The sequence below is a fragment of the Aethina tumida genome, chromosome 6 (genome assembly GCF_024364675.1).
Source record: "Aethina tumida isolate Nest 87 chromosome 6, icAetTumi1.1, whole genome shotgun sequence".
NCBI classification, from domain to species: Eukaryota; Metazoa; Arthropoda; class Insecta; order Coleoptera; family Nitidulidae; genus Aethina; species Aethina tumida.
This window is the reverse complement of record NC_065440.1, coordinates 18,608,293-18,635,342: the sequence shown is the minus strand read 5'-3', so window position 1 is coordinate 18,635,342 and position 27,050 is coordinate 18,608,293. Positions and strand designations below refer to the sequence as shown.

At 35.2% G+C, this 27,050-nt stretch overlaps 2 protein-coding genes across 3 annotated transcripts; one reads left to right on the top strand and one right to left on the bottom strand.

The window, feature by feature from the left end:
* Positions 1–3,403: 3,403 nt before the first annotated feature.
* On the bottom strand, positions 3,404–6,263 carry LOC109607093 (uncharacterized). The gene is made up of 7 exons (XM_020023619.2): positions 6,172–6,263; positions 5,915–6,115; positions 5,192–5,855; positions 5,058–5,111; positions 4,091–4,153; positions 3,725–4,030; positions 3,404–3,662 (listed from the first exon to the last, which is right to left on the bottom strand). The coding sequence occupies exons 3-7, from the start codon at positions 5,241–5,243 to the stop codon at positions 3,466–3,468; spliced, it is 672 nt and encodes a 223-aa protein (XP_019879178.2). The 5' UTR covers positions 5,244–5,855; positions 5,915–6,115; positions 6,172–6,263; the 3' UTR covers positions 3,404–3,465.
* A 2,349-nt stretch (positions 6,264–8,612) lies between these two features.
* On the top strand, positions 8,613–22,971 carry LOC109606048 (probable chitinase 10). Of its 2 annotated transcripts, none has more exons than XM_049968982.1 (6): positions 8,613–8,648; positions 21,401–21,528; positions 21,579–21,636; positions 21,694–22,125; positions 22,183–22,452; positions 22,512–22,971. In XM_049968982.1, exons 1-6 carry the CDS (start codon positions 8,631–8,633, stop codon positions 22,953–22,955), a joined length of 1,350 nt encoding a protein of 449 aa, XP_049824939.1. In that variant the 5' UTR covers positions 8,613–8,630; the 3' UTR covers positions 22,956–22,971. The 2 variants fall into 2 exon arrangements, with proteins under 2 accessions (XP_049824939.1, XP_049824938.1); XM_049968981.1 differs by having other exon boundaries at positions 21,573–21,636.
* The last annotated feature ends 4,079 nt before the right edge of the window (positions 22,972–27,050 follow it).

The following is a 27,050-nucleotide window of genomic DNA, read 5'->3' as shown; positions in this document are numbered from 1 at the left end:
ACTCCACTCTCCCGAGACTCCGTGACTAATGCGATTCGCTAAGTATTATTGATGTAAGATGACCGTTAACGGTTTCGTTCATCGCATTAAATTGTTCGGGGTATGTAGATGGCGTGAGGCTGCCCAGTCGTGTGTTATACAACCCAAAGTGCACTAATAGTTGGGAGCAATTAATTGAATTGCTTTTAATAAATGTATAATTATAATAAACTAGCCACAATGAAATGGGTATCGCTTCCGAAAATGTATTAATTTAATAAATATATGTTTTTTATTATTACTAAATATTAATATTATTAAATGTGACTTAATTCCAATTTATTTCGAATCGAATGAATCTTTAAAAGTAAAAGTAGATGTTGAGTATAAATCTTTTTGTTGATCACCTACTTCTAAAATAAAGGAAGAAGTCTTGTAAGAGAAGTTTTGAGGACAACTCAAAGTGTCCATGTCTGTTTATTACATTATTTTATTAAGAATTGTAACTTAAAAAACTGAAGACATTGTAAGTACTAGAGAAAAGAAGGTGGTGCAAAATGAATGAGACTCAACCGAAGACTGAAGGTAATCGGACAGATTCAGAATTAGTGAGGTTTCTACACAATTTCTTGTGCCCAGTTTTAGATGGTTGGAGTATGAATCCATTCTTTCTTCATCTTCCACTAAAATAAATGACTTAATTTCAATTTATTTTATTAATTTTAATCGAAGGAATCTTTAAAAGTAAAGTTGATATTGAATATAAATTCTTTTCTTGATCACCTACTTCTAAAATACAAGAAGAAGTTTTCTAAGGGAAGTTTTGAGGACGTCTGAAAGTATTCATGACTTCATCCTTCATTTCTAAAGGTTCTAAATGTTGAGGACAACTCAAAGTGTTCCAATTTTTTTAGTTACAACTTATTTACATTAAATTGACCATAGTTATTGAATTAATACAGTTATAAAGTTATATTATAGTTTAAAATATTTAATAATCATTCCTCCATAATTTAAAAAAGGTTCGAGAAAAATATCATAACAAATTCACAAGATATTATTGATGTAAAATAAAATAACTCGTGTACATAGATAGATGGCGCCAGACCGTCCAGGCAGAAGTTATACAACCCGTAGTGCACCGACGCCGCACGAACGTTCGAAACAAAGAGTTAAATTGTTTTCGAAAAGTGAATTAGAGATAATTGAAACAGAGGTTTGTGTTTGGTCGGATAAACAAAGCGTGGAATTGTCTTGCCGATATTCGCATGTAAAATTTTAACCGGAGGGCCCGAACCAGACGAATTCGTTTCATCTTTGATATTACTTTGTGCGAAAACAGTTTCGAACAATTCGCGGACCGTTTAATTGCCAGTCGTACACAGATGGTGGCCCGCGGGCCGAAAATATTTCGCGTCTTCGGCGCACTGAAAAATGTTTCTTGAATTCCTCCTTTTTCTGGGGGCCCCCTCGTGGGCCCGTACAACGGTAATTTCTTTAACGTTTTCCGCGAGGGGCGCGGGGGCGGTCGCCCCGGAATGTTCCACATACCTTATTTTGTTTGCGAATTCGCCCCGGCCCTCGACAAAGGCCAGAACGGGAAAATTAAATATTTCCCTCGGATTATTCCAGCCAGTTTTGCGGGGCAACGGAATTAAGCAATTTCTGACTTCCTACATGTCTGCACGGGTTGATACTCGCAGTTCCCGTTTGTGTGCACGTGCATTTTCGGCTCTGATTTATTGCACAGATGCACAACTTTAATAACACAATTCCGTATTATACAAAAATAAATACACAATTACTGCGCTTTTGGTTGTCTAACTTCCGTAAACACAAACTGCCGCCATCTTAACGTGGAACATTAAAACTGACGATTAATTCCCGGTGCCGAAAAGAAATTCCAGATGTCCGAGGTGACGACGGTCATAATTCAACCGGGCCCACACTATTAAATGTTAATTTGATCCAAACAAAGCAATTATAACGGTCGGTAATCCACACTTTGAGGGCATATTCTTGAATGGGCCCCCATATTAAATCGTTTTGCGGTCAGCGAAAATGAAATACGTTACGGGCGTGATCTAATAGAAGTTTACCCTCATTAAGAAACGAGACAATCGTCTTAAGGATCAGTCAGTATTAATAATACGCTCCGTTAACGTTCTGTGGTTTGTGGAGTAATTAAGACACAAAATTCGGGTTCATTAGTACTTCACTTTTGTAAAACGGATCACATAAAATGTTTTGAAAGATTTTAGTACGTAACATGGGTTGTCTAACACGTAATCTCACAGTTTACACACATTAATTATAGTAATTATAACAAGAAAATTTTAGTTTTTTAACTCATGATTATTCCACGAGTAACTGTGGTTGCCTAACATTTGTGCACGTAAGGAGGTGCCACCTTTCGGTTGACACACATGAATATAATTAATTAAAGCAGTTTTCTTCTATTTAATGTGAGCAAATTATTCACTGAATGATTCTTTAGTTGCCCCATACCGATAATAATACGCCCTGCGAACATGCTCCGGTTGTGTGGAGTAATTACGACACAAAATTCATTTATTCCGGGACATTTTTCAAAAACAATTCCACCCCGAGGCTTTGAAACCGCGTGCGAACGTCGAACATGTTACGAATATTTTAATTAAAATGCATAAATGCAACAGGGTTGTTTTTTGACTCGAAAAACGAAAAAACAAGACCCACTGCACGGCACTGGCTTACAAGTGTTATTTATCAGGTTTATTTGTGCCGGCACAGTAAGTGTACTTTTGTAAAACATTGTATAGAAAAGTTGAGTGTTGTGTGTGTGTTTTTTTCTTCTCTTCTGCGCCTCCACTCATCCACCGCTCCTTGTTCGTGTAAAAGCGGGCACGCCGGCACGGTTCAGCGGAGGTACAAGCGTTCCGAATCTGAATGCGTTCCTTTCTTGCGAATTGCGAATTGCCATTTTCTGACACACCGAACTAAACTCTAATATTGTTCGCGCTCCGGCTCAAAGGAGCAAAAATGAAAACAAAACCGGCGAGGACGACAACAGGACTGGATTCCTGATAATTCACCTACTCCGCGAAAAGAAGGCGGCGTGGGGAAAGTGCCGGGGTGTTCGTCTCGCTGTTTATTACGTTACTTCATTAAACGTTTTAATTGTTTTAAAAGGAGCAAGAATTTAGAAATAATAGACGAAATGGGATGGACTCGGAATTAATGAGGTTTCTGCTCAATTTCTTGTGCTCAGTTTTAGATGGCCTGGGTATGAATCCATTCGTTCTTCATCTACCCCTAAAATAAATGACTTAATTTCAATTTATTTTATTAATTTTAATCGATACAATCTTCGAAAGGAAAAATTGATGTGAGTATAAACCCTTTCTTGAACACCTACTTCCAAAATAAATGAAGAAGTCTTCTAAGGGAAGTGTTGAGGACAACTCAAAGTGTTCATGACTGTTTATTACATTATTTTATTAAAAACTAGAGAAAAGAAAGAGGTCCAAAATGACTGAGAGTCAACAGAAGACTGGTGGTGATCCAAAGTAGATGGTAAATCTTTAGACGGTATCCAGAGTTGCACAAATCTTCGTTGCACGTGCTTATTGCCACAATATTGTTAACTAATATAGTTTGTGCACCTTTTATAATACAACCCCTGGCCGTGACGATTATGTCCTCTTAAAACAGAAACAAATAATTCAATATTTATTTAAACGATTCAGTTGTTGGTTTCACTTACCGTGTGCTTTGACCACAACTTTGTAACATCCATATTCCGGATTTGATATTGCATGAGTGTTTATAAGGTGGGTCTGATCGTATCTGTTGTTGTTGCATTCCAATATTTCGACTTCATCTTCGTCGATTGGATCGTTACATGCCGGAGTGGCAGTGCAAAAGTAACATTTCGTTACGTTCGACGATTTGAAAAATTTAAATTTGCTTTTTAATTTCTTGAGGTCTGAATAAATATCTTTTCCGGTATCATAGAGGTCTATTCCAGATTGGACGGCTTCCGCAGCAGTACATGGTTTTGCATGCGCACCTAAAATGAACAAATTTATTTTGAAGAGATGATTCATTGATCAATTGACTTTTTATTTACTCTTAGGTATTTTTTTTCCGGACCACTTTGTATTGGTTGCTCTAGAGGTTTGTCTTTTAGACCCTAAAAAAATATATTTAACATAAATATAAATAAAAATAATTAAAAAAATTAAAGATATTAATTATACAATTAATATCTTTAATTATACACTAATTATTAATAATAATTAAAAAAAATATTAATAATTTACTTTGTTTTTTATTTGTTCGAAAGTTTTTTTATATAAAAAATAAAAAAAAGCATAAAGATTATGGAAAAAAATAAAATTAAATATGTATAAAAAATTTTAATTTTTGAAATTTAAAAATAGTAAAAGAAATTAAACATATTAATTATTATTAATAATTTAACTGATGTTTTATTTAGTGCCAAGTTTTTTAATTTATTTTGTGTAAAAAATTAAAATATATATTCTTAAAAATAATAAATAATGATATGAAATCATTAATTAATACAACAATAAATAATTATTAATAATTTATTTGGTTTTTTATTTGTTTGAAAGTTTTTTTTATATAAAAAATAAAAAAAATTATAAAGATTCTTGGAAAAAAATAAAATTAAACAAATAGTATAAGAAATTTTAATTTTCAAATTTAAAAATAGTAAAAAAAAAATTGTATACTAATTATTATTAATAAATTAATTGACTTTTTACATAGTGGCAAATTTTTGTTTCTTTTGTGTAAAAAAATTAAAAAAATATTCTAAAAAATAATAAATAATGATATAAAATGGTTAATTAATACAATAATAAATAAATATTAATAATTTATTTGGTTTTTTATTTTGACAATTTTTTTATATAAAAAATAAAAAAAATCATAAAAGTTTTTTGGAAAAAAAATAAAATTAAACAAATAATAATTTAACTGATTTTTTATTTATTGGTACTTTTTTTATTTATTTTATTTAAAATATTGATTAACAAATAATTAATGATTTAATTTATTTTTTTACTTACTTATAAGATTTTTAAATACTGTTAATCCAGTTTCTTCGGTTATATTTAAAGATACTAAAAAAATAAAAAATAGGTAAAATATAATGTATATTTTTAAAACTTCAATAACAAAAATTGTGTATTACAAAACTCACCACAACAACAAACTAAAACACAGAAAACTAACACAAATTTGTCGATAACCATTTTTACTGAAATATAAAATTCAACTGAAATACGAAGGCATTTGTGTTACAAAATATAATAGGATCAGTGTTAGACTTATCGTATTTATCTTTTTATTTGTATAATTTCTATGGATAAATATTGATAAAAATTGCAGAAGGACACTTATTTAGTGATGATGGGGAATTACATACGTAGTAATATATAATAAATATTGTCGGGGATTTTGTTTCAATCCACCAATGACATCAAAAAGCTGTTTTCATGAAAGAGACAGAGAAACAGGGAAAAAGTGAATGCCGAAAATATTTGTCGCCCGTTAATTCGACGTCGGACGTTCGAAATTAAAAAAATAATCCGCGTATGGTCGGAATCAAAGGGCCCGGTCACAAAAGACTGGAAATCAATTTTCCGCTGTCCTCTCCGGCGACAAAGATCGAAGACTAAGTTGTCAGTGGTGCAGGTATTTGAGTAGCACTAAACAGGGGATGATCCAAAACAAATGGGGGATGTTTGTGTGGTTGCCACCGTTGCACAGGTCGTCGTGGCACGTGTTGACGTCCACCAGCTTCGACAGCATCAAGGGCATGCCTTTTATGTAACAACTCCTCGTTGTAACGGTTTCATTTGATCCTGTAACAATTAAATTATTTAATCAATAAATAATCGATAATTTCCTTAATTGTACCCACCGTAATGTTTTTTAACAACAATCTTCATGCAACCATATTCGAAACTCGGAAAGAATTCTATTCTGGGGTCGAACTCGCTTGTAAAATAGGAAGTTAGTTGTCCGGTGTTACAGTCCACCTTTCGGACGACGTCTTTGTCCATTGGGTCGTTGCAGCTCGTGTCATCGGAGCAGTAGTAACACTGTGTCACGTTTGATGCCTCTGTAATTTAAATGTAACAGTAAATTGCACACTTATGGATAAATATTAAAACTCACCGCAGCAATAAAATAAGACGGCCAAAGAAACCAACACGCACTTAACTTTGGCCATGTTGTTCAACAAATAAACGATAAAACTTCAACCTCAGTATTTATATTAAACACTCCCAGAAAACTAATTATGGGTTGGAAAAGTAAATATTATTATAGTAAAATCCACATTGTCCAAAGGAAGTGATGATATTATTATCTGTTTGTAAATATTGGAAATAGTGTATTGAATCACCTGGTAATTCTTAGTTACTAAAAAATGATGACTAGTTGATGAACAAACATATCTTATTCTGAATTGCACAAAAACTAGGTTACTTTTCTTATCATCTTGTATATTCTAATCGTTTCCAAATAATTGTTAAATAAGGGAAAAACCAATTTTGATCCAAAGTCTTCACTCCTTGTATAAATAAGTCTGATTGAACTTTGAATGTAGATATTTAGAAATTATCAATGTTTCACCTTTAAAAAATTAATAATTTTAGTTGTTTAGAGACTGAAGAGACTCAGAAATGAAGACTCAAAAGATCTAACAAGGGAAAAGTAAATTTTGATTCACAAATATACTTAAATCCATAAATTTAGAGATCAATAAACTTTGAATTCAGACATTTAGAAATAATCAATATTTCACCTTTAAATAAATTAATAAGTTTAGTTGTATAGAGACTGAAGAGACTCAAAAATGAAGATTCTAGAGATCTAACAAGAGACAAGTAAATTTGGGTCCAAAAACTTACTTTAAACCACAAATTTAGAGACCAATAAACTTTGAATTCAGATATTTAGAAATTATCAATGTTTCACCCTTAAAAAATTAATAATTTTAGTTGTTTAGAGACTGAAGAGACTCAAAAATGAAGATTCAAAAGATCTAACAAGGGGAAAGTAAATTTTGGTTCAAAAACTTACTTAAATCCATAAATTTAGAGATCAATAAACTTTGAATTCAGGCGTTTAGAAATAATCAGTATTTCACCTTTAAATAAATTAATCAGTTTAGTTGTATAGAGACTGAAGATACTCAAAAATGAAGATTCGAAAGATCTAACAAGAGAAAATAAATTTGGATCCAAAAACTTACTTTAATCCACAAATTTAGAGACCAATAAACTTTGAATGCAGATATTCAGAAATTATCAATATTTCACCTTTAAAAAATTAATGATTTTAGTTGTTTAGAGACTGAGGAGACTCAGAAATGAAGATTCAAAAGATCTAACAAGAGGAAAATAAATTTTGGTTCAAAAACTTATTTAAATCCACAAATTTAGAGATCAATAAACTTTGAATTCAGACATTTGGAAATAATCAATCTTTCACCTTTGAATAAATTAATAAGTTCAGTTGCGTAGAAACTGAAGAAACTCAGAAATGAGTTCTAAGAAGAGAAAAGTATAATCTTGGTTCAAAAACTTACTTTAATCCACAAATTTAGGGATTAATAAAGTTGAAGATTAATTACAAATATTTTAATATGATCACTCACTACAGGAAGGAATATTCTAAAGTTACTGTTATAATGAATACATGTACTTTTTAACCATACCATTATTTTCAACCCTACCTAATCACTCCATTGAAACGGTGTCCCGACCTAATCGACGGGACAATAAATCGCAGCCCCGAATCCCCAGAGATTAGCCATAAGTTAAGCGGATCCACAATCAAATTCCCGGCGCCGAGAAAAAAAAATGTTTATAGAAAGATACGACGTTATCGCGCGACGAAATCTCCTGCCGGCCGCACAATAAATAACGCGGGAAATTTCAGCCCCCAGGTTTATCTGACCGATGGCCGTTGATCCCCCCAAACACGGTCGGCAAATCGCTCGACTGCATTTTCTTCGGATAAGCCCCGTCCGGGAACGGTTTATTTGTTGTTTTCCACGCACATATTGAAAATGCTCAATGGAAATCCACTGTCGATTAATAGCCCTGTTGCCCCAGAAGAAAAAAAACCCTTATCTCCGGAACAAGCCGAAAAGATTGGCTGCTTCCACGTTCCGACAACTCGATTATTTTTTTCGTCCCTTCCATCACGTATTACACGTATTTTTGAGCAAACTACGTATACAGGGATTGTTTGCCGAACGACGTGCGGTAATTGAGGTGAGAATCGTCAATCCGAAAAGTGTGTCCCGGATGCACGACAGTCATACGGAACCCAATATCCGCGCTAATAACCAATCAAAATGTATTAATGCAACCGATACCCGATCCGATGCCCACGGGGATCAGTTCGAATGCATATGTTCGTGCCGAACCAATGGACCAACTCGCTAACAAATCGTGCGGCACAAAGAAACCTTTCATCGCTCTCTTTTTTTATCGTGCAGTTTATCTCGTACTAGTTAAAATTCATTGGAGTGTTTTGATAATACTGTATTTTTAACTGGCTGCTGCCTGCATTTTAATAATCTGCTGTTTTTCAATGTTTTCAGCGTCAGCAATCCGAATGAAATGCCTCGGAGTGTGCCGGTAAGTAAACTGGGTTGTATAATATTTGGGTACTTATAGAACCGCCATCTGTCGGTTTAAATACATAAACCTAATTCATTAAATTAATATTAATTATAGAATATCAATATTATTTTTCTTGTTCGTTAGTCATTATGTATTAGTCATTTAATTAAACTACTTTGATTTGGTTGTCTAACATTTGGGCACGGAATAAATTGCTTACACACATAAATATTATTAATTATATTAAATTAACAACCAAATTTCAGTTTTATTATATTTAAACTAATCTAATATTCCATAACATGATGTTTTTGGTTCGTCAGTGTCAGTATCAGTAATTCAATTAAAGTACTTTGAAATGTTTTAATAAGAAATATGGGTAGTTTAACTTTTGGGCACGTAAGAAGCTGCCATATCTCGGCCTACACACATAAATATAATTAATTATAATAAATTAACAATAAAATTTCAGTATTATTATATTTAATCTAATCTATTATTTCACAACATGATGTTTTTGGTTCGTCAGTGTCAGTATCAGTAATTCAATTGAAGTGCTTTAAAATGTTTTAGTAAGAAATATGAGTTGTTTAACTTTTGGGCACGTAAGAAGCTGCCATTTCTCGGCTTACACACATAAATATAATTAATTATAATAAATTAACAATAAAATTTCAGTATTATTATATTTAATCCAATCTATTATTTCACAACATGATGTTTTTGGTTCGTCAGTGTCAGTATCAGTAATTCAATTGAAGTGCTTTAAAATGTTTTAGTAAGAAATATGAGTTGTTTAACTTTTGGGCACGTAAGAAGCTGCCATTTCTCGGCTTACACACATAAATATAATTAATTATAATAAATTAACAATAAAATTTCAGTATTATTATATTTAATCCAATCTAATATTCCACAACATGATGTTTTTGGTTTGTCGTGTCAGTATCAGTAATTCAGTTAAAGTGCTTTGAAATGTTTTGGTAAGAAATATGGGTTGTTTAACTTTTGGGCACGTAAGAAACTGGCATCTCTCGGCTTACATTCATAAAAATAATTAATTATATTAAATTAACAATAAAATTTCAGTTTTATTATATTTAATCTAATCTAATATTCCACAACGTGATGTTTTTGGTTCGTCAGTGTCAGTATCAGTAATTCAATTAAAGTGCTTTGAAATGTTTTAGTAAGAAATATGGGTTGTCTAACTTATGGACACGTAATCAATTATATTAATATTAACAATAAAATTTCATTTCCATTATATTTAATCTAATTTAATATTTCACAAAACATGTTTTTTTTGGTTCGTCGGTGACAGTATGTTGAAACCTTCTTCTGTAATTTTGTAATGAATGACAAATAAATTCAAAAGATGGCAGCTCCTTGCGTGCCTGAAAACTAGACCACCAACATTACTCTTTCCTTAAATTACAGCAGTGAGAGCTTTCTAATCTGGTTTTTTAAAATATTAAAGACGGATAGAAAGAAGCGTTGCGTCGTGTCAACACGTAGCGGCCGGCGGTGCGCCTTAAAAATGAAAAATCCGCGGGGGCGCGGCCAACATCGGCGGTGTCAAGATTTTGATAAATCGCCAGCGTTTTGGACAGTAGCCAATTTAATTTTTGTTTTTGAGGGTGGCGCACGCCTCCGTCATAATTGTCAATTTATTCCATGTACACTTGTAAATTGGCTGCATGATCGATGTTAAAATTTATCCGTGTTGTGCGCGCGTACCGAAAATCTAATTAAAAACCGGTGCGTTATTTTTACCGGCGGTGTTTAAGCCGTTGTACAAGTATGAAATGCGGGGCGGTTTTGAACTTGATTATGCCGTATTATACTGTTTTATGCAATTACGGAGGTCTAGTCACGGTTGCTCGGCTCGGGATATTAGAATGGCACAAAGAGGGACCGCAGTTCGTTAATTTGCATTATTAAGTGAAATGAACCCAAACAAATATGCCTAATTGACATGAGGTAAATAAAAGGGATATTTAATATTGTTCCAAGGCAAACTCGACTCTTTATTACGTTTTATTTACGTGCCCAGTGTAAATTTATATGCTCCCGAAAACACTCTTATTATTATTGTTTAACCCTCAAACATCCGACGGTGCTTTTTCGGGGGTTGTTGTTTGATTTCAGATTCGCCGTTTACTTATTAACAAAAAAAGCCGCAAACTGTAGATACGACGAACCTCGATGAACCGGGCGAAAATTGTTCGCGTTGACACGGCTTGGCACAATCGACGTTTTCTCTGAGTCGCGGGGTGTTTTACGGCGTCGGCACGTTCACATAAATATCGTCGCGTAATAGAAACGGGCCCCGGTATGAAAATGTGCACGTCACAAAAATACATCACGGTCACGTTGATCAGTATCTATTGGAGGTGCGATCTTAAATCTTCGTTTGGGATCGCCACAGGATCTTTAAATCTTGTTGTTGTGTATCTGGATCATCCTGTGAGATGGCACGTCTAGATTATGTGAAATTCACCCATTAGAATTACAGGAAGCTGTTTTAATTAGTTGTGTTTATGGGTGTTGTCCGGGAGGTGGCACTTCCTTACGTGCACGGATGTTAGGCAACCAATGTTATTTACCAAAGCATTTTATTCGGATTACTGATGCTGAAACACTAAACAGGAGAATCATGCTGTGAAAGATTAGATTAAATTAATTAGAACAAAACTGGGAATTCTACAAATTCTTAGACAACCAACATTACACTTTTATGACCTTGTTAAAATTTACATTAGTTCTTTCATAGTGTTGTCCTTCTACTAAAAATGGAAAAAATTACTGTACGATAAATTGATTTGTAGTGATTAAACTATTCAGTAGATTAATGATTTTTCAGGAAATTAGTATTAGTAAAAAAATAAAAATACATAAAGTTATTAAAGTGAAACTATGTAATTTAATCAGTATGAATTTAATGGTAGGGATTTTATCCTATAGATTTTAATTGTATTGAAATTGATCGTATGGATTTTGATCGTATGGAATTTGATCTTATGGAATTAGGTCATTTACGTTTTTAGTAATTTCTCACGTTTTTAATGAATTTTTTAGTTATAAAAGTGTAATAAACAGCGTGTCAGAAATAAAACAAGCTATGAAGTTAAATCATTTTTATTATAAATTATTATTGTACATTATAACAAAATACATCATTTTTCTTAAAAACTATACGCAACAAAAATAAATAAAATAATAATTATTATTATAAAATTAGAATTGTGAACATCACTATAGTATACATTGAGATATGAAGGATGGTTAGAAATTTTGACTCAATAGGCTGAGAACTCTTGGTTGAATTTTATAAAATTATTATTATTAAATAAAATCGCACAAAAATTGTTATAAATATTTCAGAAAAAAATTGTTTAGTTAAATAACCATTACCAGCTGCCATACCAACATTATAAACAACATATCAATTTTAAAAAACGAGTGTAACTTCGGGAACATTCGGCTGTAAGATGGCAGCAGGTCGCGTGCACACAAGCTAGGCAACCAACGTCGCCCCGTTTATTTATTTAACCTTGTTCGTCGAACAAAACAACGCCGATCGAAAGGATGTCGAGGTTCCGGTCGTACACGGGGCTCGCAGGAAACACGTACGGACAAACGCTTCCGCCGTCGGTGAGAGCGTCGCGATGCCGAACGCATTAGTCCCGCGTTCCGTTCCGTTCCGGGCGTCTTAATTGAGTTTTCGACGCGTACCGAACCGGAATACAAATGTCAACGTTCCTTATAAATCGATCGGCCCGTGTGTTTTTGTTTTCCGGGTATTTTTATTACCGCCACTTTCCGCCCCCGCCCCCGCGTCTCCTTGCGATTACAAATTGTTAGTAAAACTGGGACCTTTTTTGCGTTGCAAAACTGGATTTTGCAGTGATAAAACAACATTTTTTTTGCCGGCCAAAAATCGGTCCATAATGACTGTGAACATAAAACCATTTTGTAGTCCATTAGTTCGGCACGGCATAATGTTTGTTTTAATTTATAAAATAAATAATATAAAGCAATATATTCGCAAAATCAACATGTTATGTTTTGATTTAATTTCCGAATGGAAAAACTATTTTCATTATTTCCAAATATGTGCATGAAATGTTATTTTGACGCACTGCCGTCCCTCTGCCGCACGTTCCGGGCTCGATTTTTTCATATTAATTCACCTACAGAATCGCGTGTCCGGACCCAAAATAAAAAGTGTAATGGCAATAAAAAACCTAATTTCGATACCGCAAACACACACAGCAAATTAAAGAGTCAGATAAGCGAATTTAATTGCGGTGTAATAATTTTCGATGGCATAAATTGTATACTGTCCCCAACCCCAGTCCGAATTTTGTGTGAATTTCAATTAAAGTTTTTACGACAAAATTAAGAATATTAATAAAATCGCTTAACGGTCTCCAATAAAATCCCCCGACGGAAATTACTTATCAGATACTGGAGTTTTTACGATCAGAAACGTTTTTTATTAGTTTGCATTTGTGCTCAGCTCTCCACCAGAGATCGTGTTTAATTTGGGATTTTTATGACGCATGAATTAATATTGTACACATTCGACAGATGGCTAGTCGATGTGTGCACAAGGGTTAGACAACCCACAGTACACTTTTATTTACTTACAGTTATTTTTTTAAAAATCAAATTTCTTTATTACTTTGTCTGTGTTGGATTGAAGTATTTTGACAAAACCTCTCATACGATTATTAATCTCATACTCGAAAGATGACAGATTGTCGCATGTAAAAGTCTTAGACAATGGTACACTGATATTTACTTATAGTTTTTGTATTAATATTCAACAAAAAGTGTTAGACAAGTAACAGTACACTTTTATTTATTTATATTTATTTCTTTAAAAATCAGTCAAATGTATGATGAAGTTTCTTTGTTACTCTATCTGTGTTGGATTGAAGTATTTTGACCAAATATCCTATTTAATTAACGATTATTAATCTCATACTCGAAAGATGGCGGTTCGTCACATGTAAAAGTTTTAGACAACCAACGTTACACTGATATTTACTTTTTTTATTAATAATCAACAAAAAAGATGTATTTGTTGGCCTGAAATTTAATTAATTAGCGATTACTACAAATCTTAGACAACCAACGTTACACTTTTATGTACTTGTTGTTAAATTTAGTAATTCACTTGTAGTGAAATGTTCTAATAAGTAATTTTGGTTGTCTAACATTTATGTACGTATACCGCTGCCATCTTCCGGTTTACGCACACAAACATAATTAATTAAGCGTGCTTTCTGTAATTTTGAGTGAGCTGGGAGTTTGTAATTAGTCGCATTATCTGTTGAAGATGCTCAAAGCAGTTGTAGTGGAATTTTTGTGGGGTATATTGATCGGTTGCGGTGGTAAGAATGTGTGTCTCTGGAGGGTTGAAACTTGGGGATGGTTTCGATTAAGTCGGACAAGAATAAACATTTACCCGGTTTGGAAAGTTGGTCGAACTTATTTCGCACCCTGTTTATGCAATATTTGACTTGGCGATTATTCGACCAACCCCGAAATTGAATCGATTTATTTTTAAACGATCTATTTTAATTTATATGGAGATGTTACGTGTGAGCGAAGCCACTTTGGTTAATGCATTTGTTGATAAAAGCACTTGTAAATCATAAGATTCTGTCAGTCCGCATATAACGTACCGGCTACATATTAACTCCATGATTCATGCTTACGTCACGTATCTGCGTCTGCGGAATATCTAATAAAATACTGCTGACTCCATTTCCCATTTAATGTTTTCACAAACCGAATACAAAAAAAAAGTTACATTTATTAAATACTGATGAAAGCCGTAATTAAAAACCAGTGAAACACAATTTCATTAAAGCAATCGAAGTCCGAACATGTTATTCTCCATATTTCGTGTTTGACAATTTTTTTGTGGACGCCCGGGGCGCTAATTTTCATTATGCCTCCCCCCTCCGAAATGTTCGACGCTGTGTCAACAAATGTCTGGCGGACCGACCAAAAATCGAACCGGAGTCATAATTAAAACTTCACAGAGACAGAAACGAATCCTCAATTAACCGAAACTGAGATTACGAATGTCCGCTTTGAGGTGCACTAATTATCACAGCTAATTGCCCATTTTCAATTACCGACTCACTTAATCGTTGCCAGCGTTTCGGGGATGTGCGATTCCGGATTACCGGCCGGATGTTATCCGACTGATTTTAATAATCTCCCCCAAACCGCCGCCACTAATTCCCGTACTTCCAAAACTATATTAATAATAAAATCACAGGCCACGCCACTGATTCAAAATCAATCGGATTTTTTCGGTTTCGTTGCGACTTGGAGGGGTGACGGGGGGTGTGTGAGTGGGGGGGTTGTTTTAAAAATTAGCCCGGAGCCGGTTCTGTTGCTGATATGGAAAACGAGAATGCCCCCAAACGAAAATTTCTCCACATTTCATAAAGCTTTGACCACAAAGAGGAGCCACAACTGTTTGCTTTCATTAAAACAATCTCGATTCCTTTAATCTAGACCCGACTTCATAACGTCGTTCCTCTCTCCTTCTCCCCCATTTTCACGTTCGCACTCGTGTGTGTGTTTTTGTACCTGTTTCTACGTGCTAAATTCCCTTTTAACTTTATTTTTTATGTAGCCGATTTTTAAATCGGATTTATTATGTTCCTCGCCTCGCCGCGAATCTTTGATTTATCTTCTTTGTAGCATTATTACCGGGTCGTTTTATTCCACGTTCCACAAACGCGTTTTAATTAACGTTAAATATTTACACTGTGCGCAATTTGTAAAACTGATTAATCGCCTTTGCCCCGCGGATTTATCTACCCGTCAACAGATGGCGCGTATTAAACAATTACAGGTGAATCCCGTAAATCCGAACGTTAATGCGGTTATTCAAATCGAAAGTTATATTCACCCGACGAGTGCATATTAAGTAAAATCCCTTAAATGTGCTCCAAACTCTGTAGTAATCATTTTTAATGTGATCTAGCATGAATTTTGATGAGAAATATTACCTATTCGACGACATCAAGTACACAAACACTAGGCAAACAACATTACTTCATATTTTATTTTAGCAAAATAATCCAGCAATAATTAATTAATAATAATAATATTGAATAATCTAATTGAAACAGATAGAATAAATCTTTGGGTTTCCTTAATCAGAATTCGTATTAGAACATACTAAACGACCAGTAAGAGTATTTGCTATTCGACGACAGATGGCTGTACGTCATATTCACAAAGATTAGGCAATCAACATTACACGACCACAACTTATTGAACGAAATAATGCAAACAGTTCAAGAATGAGTACAATGTTAAGTTTAATGGAAACTAATAACTGTTAATTCGTTCATATCAAATACATGCATAACTCATATTACTGATATAATGATTTCTAGGCAATGTGGTTGTAGATTGTTGGAATCGCTTCGGGGTAATAATGTCTAGACTCGAACTGTGTGAGTATTTTAATAGTAATTTGATAATATAATTTCGGGATGGACCCGAAAGTTAGACTAAACATGTTAAACATGAAATATTCAGAAAGGTTAGTAATTAACCACCGTCGTAACTTTTGTGCGGATAAATGTAAGGGAATACAAAAAGAAAAAACGGTGGAAGTATTTTGATTGAATAATCCAGTTGCAAACAGACACAAGAAAGTTTCGAGATTGTGCATCTTTCATTGACGTTCGCCGTATTGATTGCCACCTTTCCGTGGAAGACAAATGATTCAATTTAAAAAGTTCGGGGCCCCGGCTCGTTCGGGTTTATTTTTCACTTTTCTATATTTAAATCGCAATCAACATAAAACTATATAAATTCGAAAGTTCCCATTACGGCGGGGAATCGCTTATGAAAGGGCCCCGCCGCCAAAAGCACAAACGACTATATGATGAAAGTTTTTACTGTGCTGTCCCCCGGACGGAAAAAGTTTCAGTCGTCGTCGATTTTTCATCGCTTCGCTGCCGGGATTAATAACGCGGACTGCAACAAAACGCAAGTTAAAGACGTTTCCGGTGATCGATAACCTGATTTTTGTGTTTATTTTATTTCTTTTTTTTTTTTCGAGTGCACGGCGCGAAATCCGGTTAATAAAAATTCACGCGGCGTAAATTTGAATTAGAGGAAAATTGCACGGCGGAATAACATAATTTTATTTATGATTCGGTGATTTTTATGCGCCCCGAAAATCCATTGCCTTGCATCGGACAAGCTTTATGGGATTACGGTCCGTTTTCATGAACGCAACAAGACGAGCGTGTTTTATTCTATTCCGTTGTTTGGGGCACATTTAAAGGATTTTACTTAATCTGCACTCGTCGGGTGAATATTACTTTTGATTTGAATAAACCGCATTAAAGCACGGATTTACGGGATTCACCTGGAATTGTTTAATGGCCGCCATCTGTTGACGGGTAGATTAATCAGTTTTACAAATTGTGCACTGTGTACATATTTAACGTTACACGTTATGGCACAACAAAACTTTGAGTTATCTTAATCGGATTTCATACTGGAACACATTAAAAATGATTAACTAGTAAGAGTATTTTCTATTAATTGACAGATGGCTGGATTTCAACTCAATAAAGATTAGGCAATCAACATTACACCATACCTTGTTTTAATTAAATCAACCAGCGATGGTTATTTGAGTAATTACAAATAAAATTTGAATATTTCATATTTAATATGTTTAATCTAAATTTTGAGTTATCAAGTTATCATTAATTCGTATTAATTTCTAATAAAACTATTAATCAGTTAATTTTTATTGATGGATTGTATTGTGTAGTGTAATGTAGATTGCTCAATTTTTATTGACTTGAAGTCCAGTCATCTGTCAACGAATAGCAAATATTCTTACTAATTAATTATAAAATCCATCAATTATGGTGGTTTGAGTAATTACGAACAAAATTTAAATATTTCATATTTAATATGTTTATCTAAGTTTTGAGTTATCAAGTTATCATTAATCCGTATCTAAACTATTAAACAGTTAATTTGTATTGATGGATTGTATTGTGTGGTGTAATGTTGATTGCCTAATCTGTGTGGACGCGAGGTGCAGCCATCTGTGGTCGAACGCCAAAATCTTTCAGATCCTGGGTTACAAAATAATCGTTTAATGCATCCGAATCGGACGAGGTGAATCGTCACGCCAGAACGAGAGGGACGGGGCCGAAAAGGAGACGGATCGACCGAGAAAACTTTTAAAAAGTCACGCTCCTCCGACTCGGGGGCGTACAGTCTGCGAAAAGTTAAGCGTTTACGAATTGTCGCAGGGAGACAAACACAATTTATTACGTGATACTTATTTTATATGGCCGTCCGTAGTTTGACGGCGCCGTGTTTAAGTTGAAAAGTTTTTGGCGCGCGCGAACATCACTTTGCGTCCCGAAAAGCCGTCCCGAAACGGGGGGATGGCGAACGCAAAAAGAAAAGGAAAAAAGTCGGCTTAATGTATGACGCTAATTTTTCATATTTTCTTCTGGCCGCGTTTTGTCCGCGGCACAAAGGCCCGGCGGCCCAGGTTCTCTGCGACGGGGGTAATGAGTGGGCCGTTTTTGTCCGCGGCCGTGAGTTATGGGCGCCCGTATTCGTTTTATTGCGTTGCTTAGACCTAATTTTTGCACGAATCATTTTTGTCTTACGTTCCATATTTCATGGTCTGCGGTTTTTCTGGCTTCATTGAATATTATCGCTAATGTTTTATAATAATTCAGGGGACGTTTCGGTTTTTTCTCGCCCCTTTCGAACTTTATTCGGCCATAAGGCCGCATATGAACGCGCATAAATAGAAGTATCATTGGCCAATAAAAGGGAGAAATGTTTTTTACAACAGGTGGAAATAACACCCCACGAGCAGTAGAACATCCACCCTTAGCACTTCTGTCGTATATTACGCTCCTTTTCTCTTTCGTCCCCCTCGTTTCGAATATATATACACATATACGTGACAAACTTGGTTATTTTCGCGTCTCGATGTTTATTAAATTTATATCCAGCTCCTGCCGAATTTTTTTTATCGTCGTAGATTTATTTACAATATCAAAATGAGAGAACATCAGCAAATTACACTGTATTAGACAGTTAAAGAGTATTATGGGTTGCCTAATGTAATAACATGTAATGGAATGCCATCTGTCGAGCCTCAATTAATCCATAAGTCTTTTTGACGGAAAAGGACGTGTTCAAGAGGTAAATTTGAATGATTCGAATTCAAATCTATTATTGTTCAAAAACCACGACAAAAATATGCTTACGGCAAGTGACTATCATGTCATTATATACTTTTCCTTATTATTTAGAATTCTAGGGCACTAACAAACCCCACCACATTAAAGACTTCAAAGGTTAAGACGTGTATTGTGGGTTGCCTCACGTAAACTCGTATAATGTGGCGTCATCTGTTGTGGCACGAACCTTTAGAGCTAATTCGAAGTGAATGTTTCGAAAGGTGGAAAAAAACGAAGCGTACTCGAAAACTTAAACAAGGTGGAAGTTGTTGTTGCGGTGCCTTTGCATATTAACAAGTGCCTGGAAAGTGTCCCAATTAGTAATTCCATATCATTCGTTTCCACCGTGCATTTTGTATTCGGAATAAACACGGGCAACATCAAAGGCTGCGGAACAATTTTCCAATTAAGCCGCGACTAGGAAGAGAGGACCGGAACGGGACGAAATTTTCTTTCCGGGCTCCGTCGTCATATGCATATTAATGTGGCGGGGAATTATCGGTGCGGAAGTAAGTTTAATGCGGATGCCAAGACATTGTGTCTCTTCGCGTTATATTTTCTGTTTTTGGGGTGCATCTTGCTTTGTGGGAGGGGGTGTGTTCCGGAGGAGCTGGGCGGGTTTGTGGTTCTACATCTTTTCGTTGGAGGTGGGGAGGTTCACGTTGCCGAGTGGCTGACGTTCTCTCCCCGCGTCATTTAATCACCTGTACTGCATCCATGGGTATTTCCGTCATGGTTTTTTATGTGGATTTCCGGTGGCACACATATTAAATTTTGAGTGACGATATTTCAAACTTTCGGATATTTCACTCGGCGTCCCCGTAAAAACGTTTGAATTATTGCCCAGTGGACGTGACATCTGCGAGGAACTGTAATTTCGTGTGTTCGTATCGATTCCGCCCTCCTGTTTTTAAACCCACGCGACACTTTCGGTTCGTCAGAATTTTCCACGACGTTAAAATATTACCTGGACATCTTTCGACATTATCGAAACATTTCGCACGTACCACATATTTATTTATTTGGGGGGGGGGGGGGATAATTGTAAATTAATTATATCTATAGATTTGGCCAATCTGGAACTGCGACCCATTTTCCGGACAGTCTGTATTGCTTTCGAGGAGATCTATAACAGTCATTTAGTAGAGTTAATGGCTGACGATATACCAAAAATGCAACCTCCGTATCGATTCCCCTTTTATATTTTTGCTACCGGCGACCCATAATTGTCTAATACTTTATCAATTCTGTTATTACGTCCGCGAAAAAATCGCCCCACAAACGATTTATGGACGTGCATTTATCTTTGCGGACGTTACCTAAAATTTCCAACCGGTTTTTTCCTTGCCCAGAAAGTTGGAGACTTGATTTAAGACGCCAAATGTGCAAGTTATAACTTACAATCAAATTATAGTTAATAAACGTCTAATGGTGTAATTGTGGTTGTCTAACACTAAACTAATCGAGTGCTGCCATCTGTTATTAACTATTTAATTAAGTGATATAAAATGTTTTGATTAAGGCAGCTTTTTAATTAAATTTAAGTAATTCTAATAATAGACTTCAAAAGGTTACATTGTGTATTGTGGGTTGCCTAACGTAAGCTTATATAATGTGGTGTCATCTATAGGTGCACAGAAAGCTAATTCATAGTAAATATTTGGGAGATACAACAACTTCAACAAGGTATAAGTTGTATAAGTACAATCAAATTTCAGTTACTGATGTAATTGTCCAATGTCACCATCTGCTATTCAACATTTAATTGAATAATAGAATCACGTTTATAATTTAAATATAATATTTTGATTAATGCAGTTTTTTCGGTCTCCGGAATAAATTAATAAAATTTTAATATGAAAAACATGTAAAATATGCTATTGAAAACGGTTGCATTGCTCGTATCGGATTCGTTGACATGATTTTATTTTAATTTCCACATATTTAATACAGCAATAAAATACTATTGTGTTTAAATGAATGTTTCGCATAATTGAAAGCTCCTGTTTCGGTTTTAAAATTTACTAGTGTTTTCGATATTAAAGCATTCATGCGAAAATTAATTTGCGGATGTAAAACGGGAACCGGGGAGGGGGACGTGGGACGTGGACGGGACGCGAATGGTTCGCCTTTTTAAAACACCCCCCTCGTCGAAAGTGTATTTAAAATTATAAAAGCGTAGCGAAATGTTTTTCATTTTTTGTTATATTAATTAATAACATTCTAATTCAACGTATTTGTTTATTGAAGTCGATTATCAATTAATATTAGTCTCGGTTCAAGACCCGGTTTATCGCATTGATTTTATACTGCTTTTAATAACAAGCAATTACCGACCAACTTAGAAATGTTTTTAAATTGATGGCTCGTAAAAAAATTTAATAATAGTAGTAGTTATTGATTTTTTAATCAGTTCTTTGTAGAACAGTTTAATAAGTTAATATCTAATTAATGCTAATCAAGCCTGTTTTTTATAAATAGTGTGTTTGGTGTTTGGCCTTGACGGTTCATCTTCTGAGCCATTCTTGGCTGAACCAGACGAGAATAATGTTAGTTAAAACGTGCTTGTTTCATTTCTTGTTCAGTGTGTGTATTTTAAACAACATAAAGTGAGTAATTATTGTAGTTTCTGTAATTATTAATCTAATAATAGCTTAAGTCAAGCCTTAGGACAAGATCCAAACTTAGCCCAATGTGTTACAAAGTGTCTAGAAGGAGTAAGTTATAAATCATCTTTTGTTTAATTAAAGCACACAATTAAGGGTAATTTTTAGCCCGAACTCAAGAAAGAACCCTCCGAAACGACTCCCAAAGATGGTTTTAAAATAATCTGTTATTACACTTATTATTCCTGGTACAGGGTAGGCACGGGGACGTTTTTTCCCGAAAGCATTGACCCCAATTTGTGCACACACGTAGTTTACAATGCTGCCATGTTAAATCCTGAAACGTTAGTCCTGGACCACAAGGACTCCTGGGCAGACATAGACAATAGTTTTTATAAACGAGTTACAGACCTCAAAAGTAAAGGGGTCAAGGTACTTCTATCGGTAGGGGGATGGGCGGAATCCGGGACAGACAAGTACTCAAAACTCATCAACAATCAGATGGCCAGAATAAAATTTATAACTAGCACAGTTAGTTACTTACTGAAGCACAACTTTGATGGCTTGGAAGTGGCCTGGTCGTACCCCAAGTGCTGGCAGGTAATATACCTCCCTCAATATTAAAAGTAAACGCTTAAACCGTTAGGTTTCAACCAGGCTGACTGCAGCAAAGGCCCGGACAGCGACGTAAAAGCTTTCGGCGTCTTCATAAGGGAACTGAAGCTGGCCTTCAGGCCCAGAAAGTTGATCCTTGCGGCCCAAGTAGCACGAAGCCCTTACATTATAAACCAAGCCTTCGACATTCCGACCTTGCAGACTTATTTGGACTGGTTTGCCGTTGAATCGATCAATTATCACAGTGCCTACGACAAACGGACTGCGTACGTCCATCCACTGTACGGCGGTACCGAAACGGACAGTAATGCAGTGAGTACTTTGTAGTTATTGTTAAAATGTGAGGGTTGGGCCAACTTGTTTGCTTATAGAACTTCTCCATGCACTTTTGGCTGTCCAAAGAAGTACCCAGAGATAAACTGGTGATGGGGCTTTGCTCTTACGCCAGGACTTACACCTTAAGCTCCCCAAGTGAACACGGCCTAGGGTCGGAGGTCTCAAAACCTGGAGTGGCGGGACGGTACAGCAAAGAAAGCGGCATTCTTTCCTACTATGAAGTGTGTGATAACATCCGAAGTAAAAACTGGACTTTAGTCCAGGATGAGAGTAAAACAATGGGGTCGTACGCCTACGGTGGTGACCAGTGGGCCTCATTCGATGAGCCCGAGTTGATGGGGATCAAAGCGAAATATGCCAAGGATTTAAAATTAGCCGGAGTCAGTTTTTGGACTTTAGACTACGATGACTTCAACAACAAGTGCGGGGGAGGCAAGTATCCTTTGTTGCGGGCCGTTAATGATGCTGTAAGGGATTAAACTGTTTTAAATTGAATTGTTTTGTTATTGATCCTTCAAGGTTAAACAAATAGTAGTTAAGCATTCCGTTTGAGTATTTGGGGGCTTATCCTGGCGGTAGATATTAATTAAAGACGCCCTGGAAAAGGACAGTTTCGACTTATCCTTAATTTCGGCAATATAATCGCGGCTTAATCTCCAATTACATCTGCAAAGCCTCAAGTTTACTTTAGTGGGGCGACTCCCCTTGTTATGAAGCTCCGGACAATAATGTTTGCCGGATAATTTTTCCCACTTCGTTGTTAATCAACGTTATCGATTACGTTGATAATGCCGAGTTAAAAAATGGATTTACCAATAAATCTTCCACCCCCCCCCCCCCAGTTACTAAAGGTTAACCCACTTCACCTGGAGGAATCGATCCGGGTTGTGTTTTACGTTTTATGCACGCTCCGAGACACACGGATGAAATTATGATATATTTTTCCATTTTTATAATACATCTTCCGGCCTACACTTTTACCCCGATCGATTTTCCTTTTTATAGACCAAACACACCCTCCAATCAGTGCGTAAAACAACGCCGGACGATTCCTTTAATTTTCGTACAAACCGAGGGGTTTTTGAATGGGCAAAAATCAAGGTGTCACACCATCAATCATCTAATTCATGAGCCACTTGCGGGACAGACATGATCCACGTGCTCTCAATTTCCATCCCTTTGTCCTCGGGACCCTTTAATTTCGTCATGCGTTTTTGCCTCATTCATCCCGCCACTTTTATTATATTAAATTGGGGGACAGCACCTTGAATTAGTTGAATGGTCTTGATGAACCATCACCTGGCACCCGGTGGGGTGAAGTCGTAATTTTTAAGATGGAAGGGAAAAAGGGGGTTGCATTAGTGGTTAACATGAGGCAGGCTTTAATCTGGCCCGGACGTTGCATTTATGCAAATGCCCACGGACAAAACGGACATAATGTAATCCCGTGTTTATCAACACTCAGTGACAGACCATTAATTAGATACAAATAAGATAATGCTTTTGGCTGTGTGCGCGTGTTGCGTACAGCACAAACCAAAATTTTGAACGGCCTAATTGAAAATCGGGACCGGGGATAATATTTGTAAAATCACACCGACATTGTTTTGACGATAACAACAACAATAATAAACGGGTGATTGGCGAAATTGATTGTTTTGATTTACGGAAACCTATTTATGGTGCAACGGGGAAGGGGTGGAATTATACAGTCCTCAATAAAATTTCCCAATTTCTCAGATCATTAATTTTCCCCTACCGAAAACCCAAACATCATTTGTGCCACAATTTAAACAGTATTAACGATATTTAGGTCCAATAATAGCATTGAAATGCCTCCGCTATAACCGTAATTACTTTTCAACTTGCATAATCATCCTAATATATCAATCATTGGGCACGAAAATCAATACGGACAATCGGGGGGACACACAAAACAAGGAAATAACCGAAGAAAACCTCCACACACACATTCGTTTGTTGTTTTGTCGTCAGAGGTATTAAAACATGCCTCAACCCCCTAACCTGAGAAATTAATTCACCAACGATTGAATTTATTATTCATATTCCGGGGGGGTTGAAGGGATAAAACACGGTCGACTATCGATGTCGATTATAAAACCAAGAGGCATTATCCTCTTGGCGGAGGACTTAAACAGCCCGAGAATATTGATGGCGAATTACCGGGGAACAATCTGCTCTCGAACTTGGCCGCTAATTCCGATAGTCCGGACCCGCACCAGGTTTAAATTCATCCTCTACAATCTCTTGTGTGTGTGTTTTTTTTTTCTTCCCTTCTCCGGGGTTTGTTTTTCATGTGATAGTAATAAAACCGACATGACGGACGGTAAACATGTTTTCGTGATTAAAATCGACGGGGTAATGAGCGTTTCGTTTCGGAATTGAAATTATAATCAATCGATCTGGTGGAGTTTGTTCGTATGTGAATTTTACGAGAACGAGGCGCACGGCGGAAGAAATGACGCACGGAAACATGAACTTAATTAGTAAATTATCAATTTAAAATTATGCTGGTCTTGTATTTTTGCTGGAAAAGGAACAAACACGTTAAAGAAAAATAAAATAAATACTTCATAGGAATATATAGACTAACCTAATTAAACATTTATTAAATGTACTGTAATTTAATATTTAATTAATAATTTAAAAGAAATTATAGGAGGAATCTTAAAGAAATTACACAAAAAAAAACTTTAATTTAATTAATAGATTATTAATTCAACATTAAAATAATCAATACTTAATAATTTAATTTTCATGAATGAAGATTTGGAAGAAATTATATAAAGTATCACCAATTTAATAATAAATTGTTGGTAAAACATTAAAGTAATACAATACTTAATAATTTAATGTTCAATTAATAATTTGAAGAAATTATACAAGGGATCACTAATTTAATTAATAAATATTAATAAAACAATAAAGTAATCAATACTTATAAATTTAATATTCTATTGATGGAGATTTAGAAGAAATTATATAAAGCATCACCAACTTTATTAATAATTATTAATAAAATATTAAGGTAATCAATATTTTATAATTTAATGTTTTATTGATAAAGATCTAGAAAAAATTGAATTCACTTAATGAAGATCTAGAAGAAATTATATGAAGGATTATCAACTTAATTAATAAATTATTGATAAAACATTAAATCAATACAATAATTTAATATTTTATTAATGAAAATCTAAGAAATTATATAAAACATCACCAAACTAATTAATAATTTATTGATAAAACATTAAAATCAATACAATACTAAATAATTTTAATGTTCAATTAATAATTTAGAAAAAAATATACAAGGAATCACTAATTAGTTAATAAATAATTAATAAAACATTAAAGTAATCAATACTTAAGAATTGAATGTTCTATTGATGAAGATTTAAAAGAAATTATATAAAACATCACTAAACTAATTAATAAATTATTGATAAAACATGTTTCTTTATTGACTACCAACTTGACTTAATAAAAAATATTAAATAGTAGTTCACGTTGAAGCTGATTTAGAATTACTTTATTAAATCGTAAGCTTTTGATGTTGGCCATATTAATCCTGTTCGAGGGACTAAAACCAATACCAACTGTTTTCTCTCTATTTAATACCAACTTGACTCAATAAAAAAAAATAAATAAATAGAAAAATGTCTTTCCAAGAATAAAACTGATGTGATTTGCATGCGACAAATCGTGCCCCCTGAATCGTGCACATATCGATTCGCTCACGGGGGTGGTTTATCTAACCCGAAACACCGATACACGTATTGTGTATCGCATTCGAATTCAATATGGTAACCGGGACGTCGGTGATTCCTCATTAATATTCCGTCGCGATATCATATTCCTGTGCGTCGCTTTCATAATTGTCTGCTATAAAAATTAACCCCCCTCTACAACCGCCCCAAACACACGTAACACCCTTTAATTTTTTTGCTCGTGTAAATAAATACAAACCGTGATTGAAACGAGACGGGGGGATTCCTCTTGTTATGTACGTACGTACTTTGAAGTCTTTGCCCGTAAACGTTTTCGGGATGCATAAAGTGCAAGTTTGAATAACTGAAACCGGGAAGCAGGAAACGTAAAGTTTAATTCAATGTTGGTGCATACGTCTGTAGGAAAATTAACATGTTCACGTTCGAGATGAAATTATAATATATTGTCATTCCATTCATTAATGCAACCTTATTCGAATGCCGTATATCTTATTAGGATGGAAACGTGTTCACTAATTTGTTGGTTTTGTATACAATTAGGACGAAATCCGTGGCCCGGGCGGCACGACAGCCCGTGCACTAAACCGGGGCTGCGACGGCCATCTACCTCTGATTACAACCCTTTTTACGCCCCTCGTTGCGGTACCAGACGTACACACGCGGTGACTCCACAATTATTAGTTAAAACAAAGAGGCTGCTCCGGCTTTCTTTGGGTGTCACCGCACGGGGGGCTGTAGCCGGAGCGGGGCCTTTGTTTCCCGCGGTCGGAGCACGGAGTGCAAAGGGCTCCGTAATAATTCGTACGTCGTCGATTTTAATGA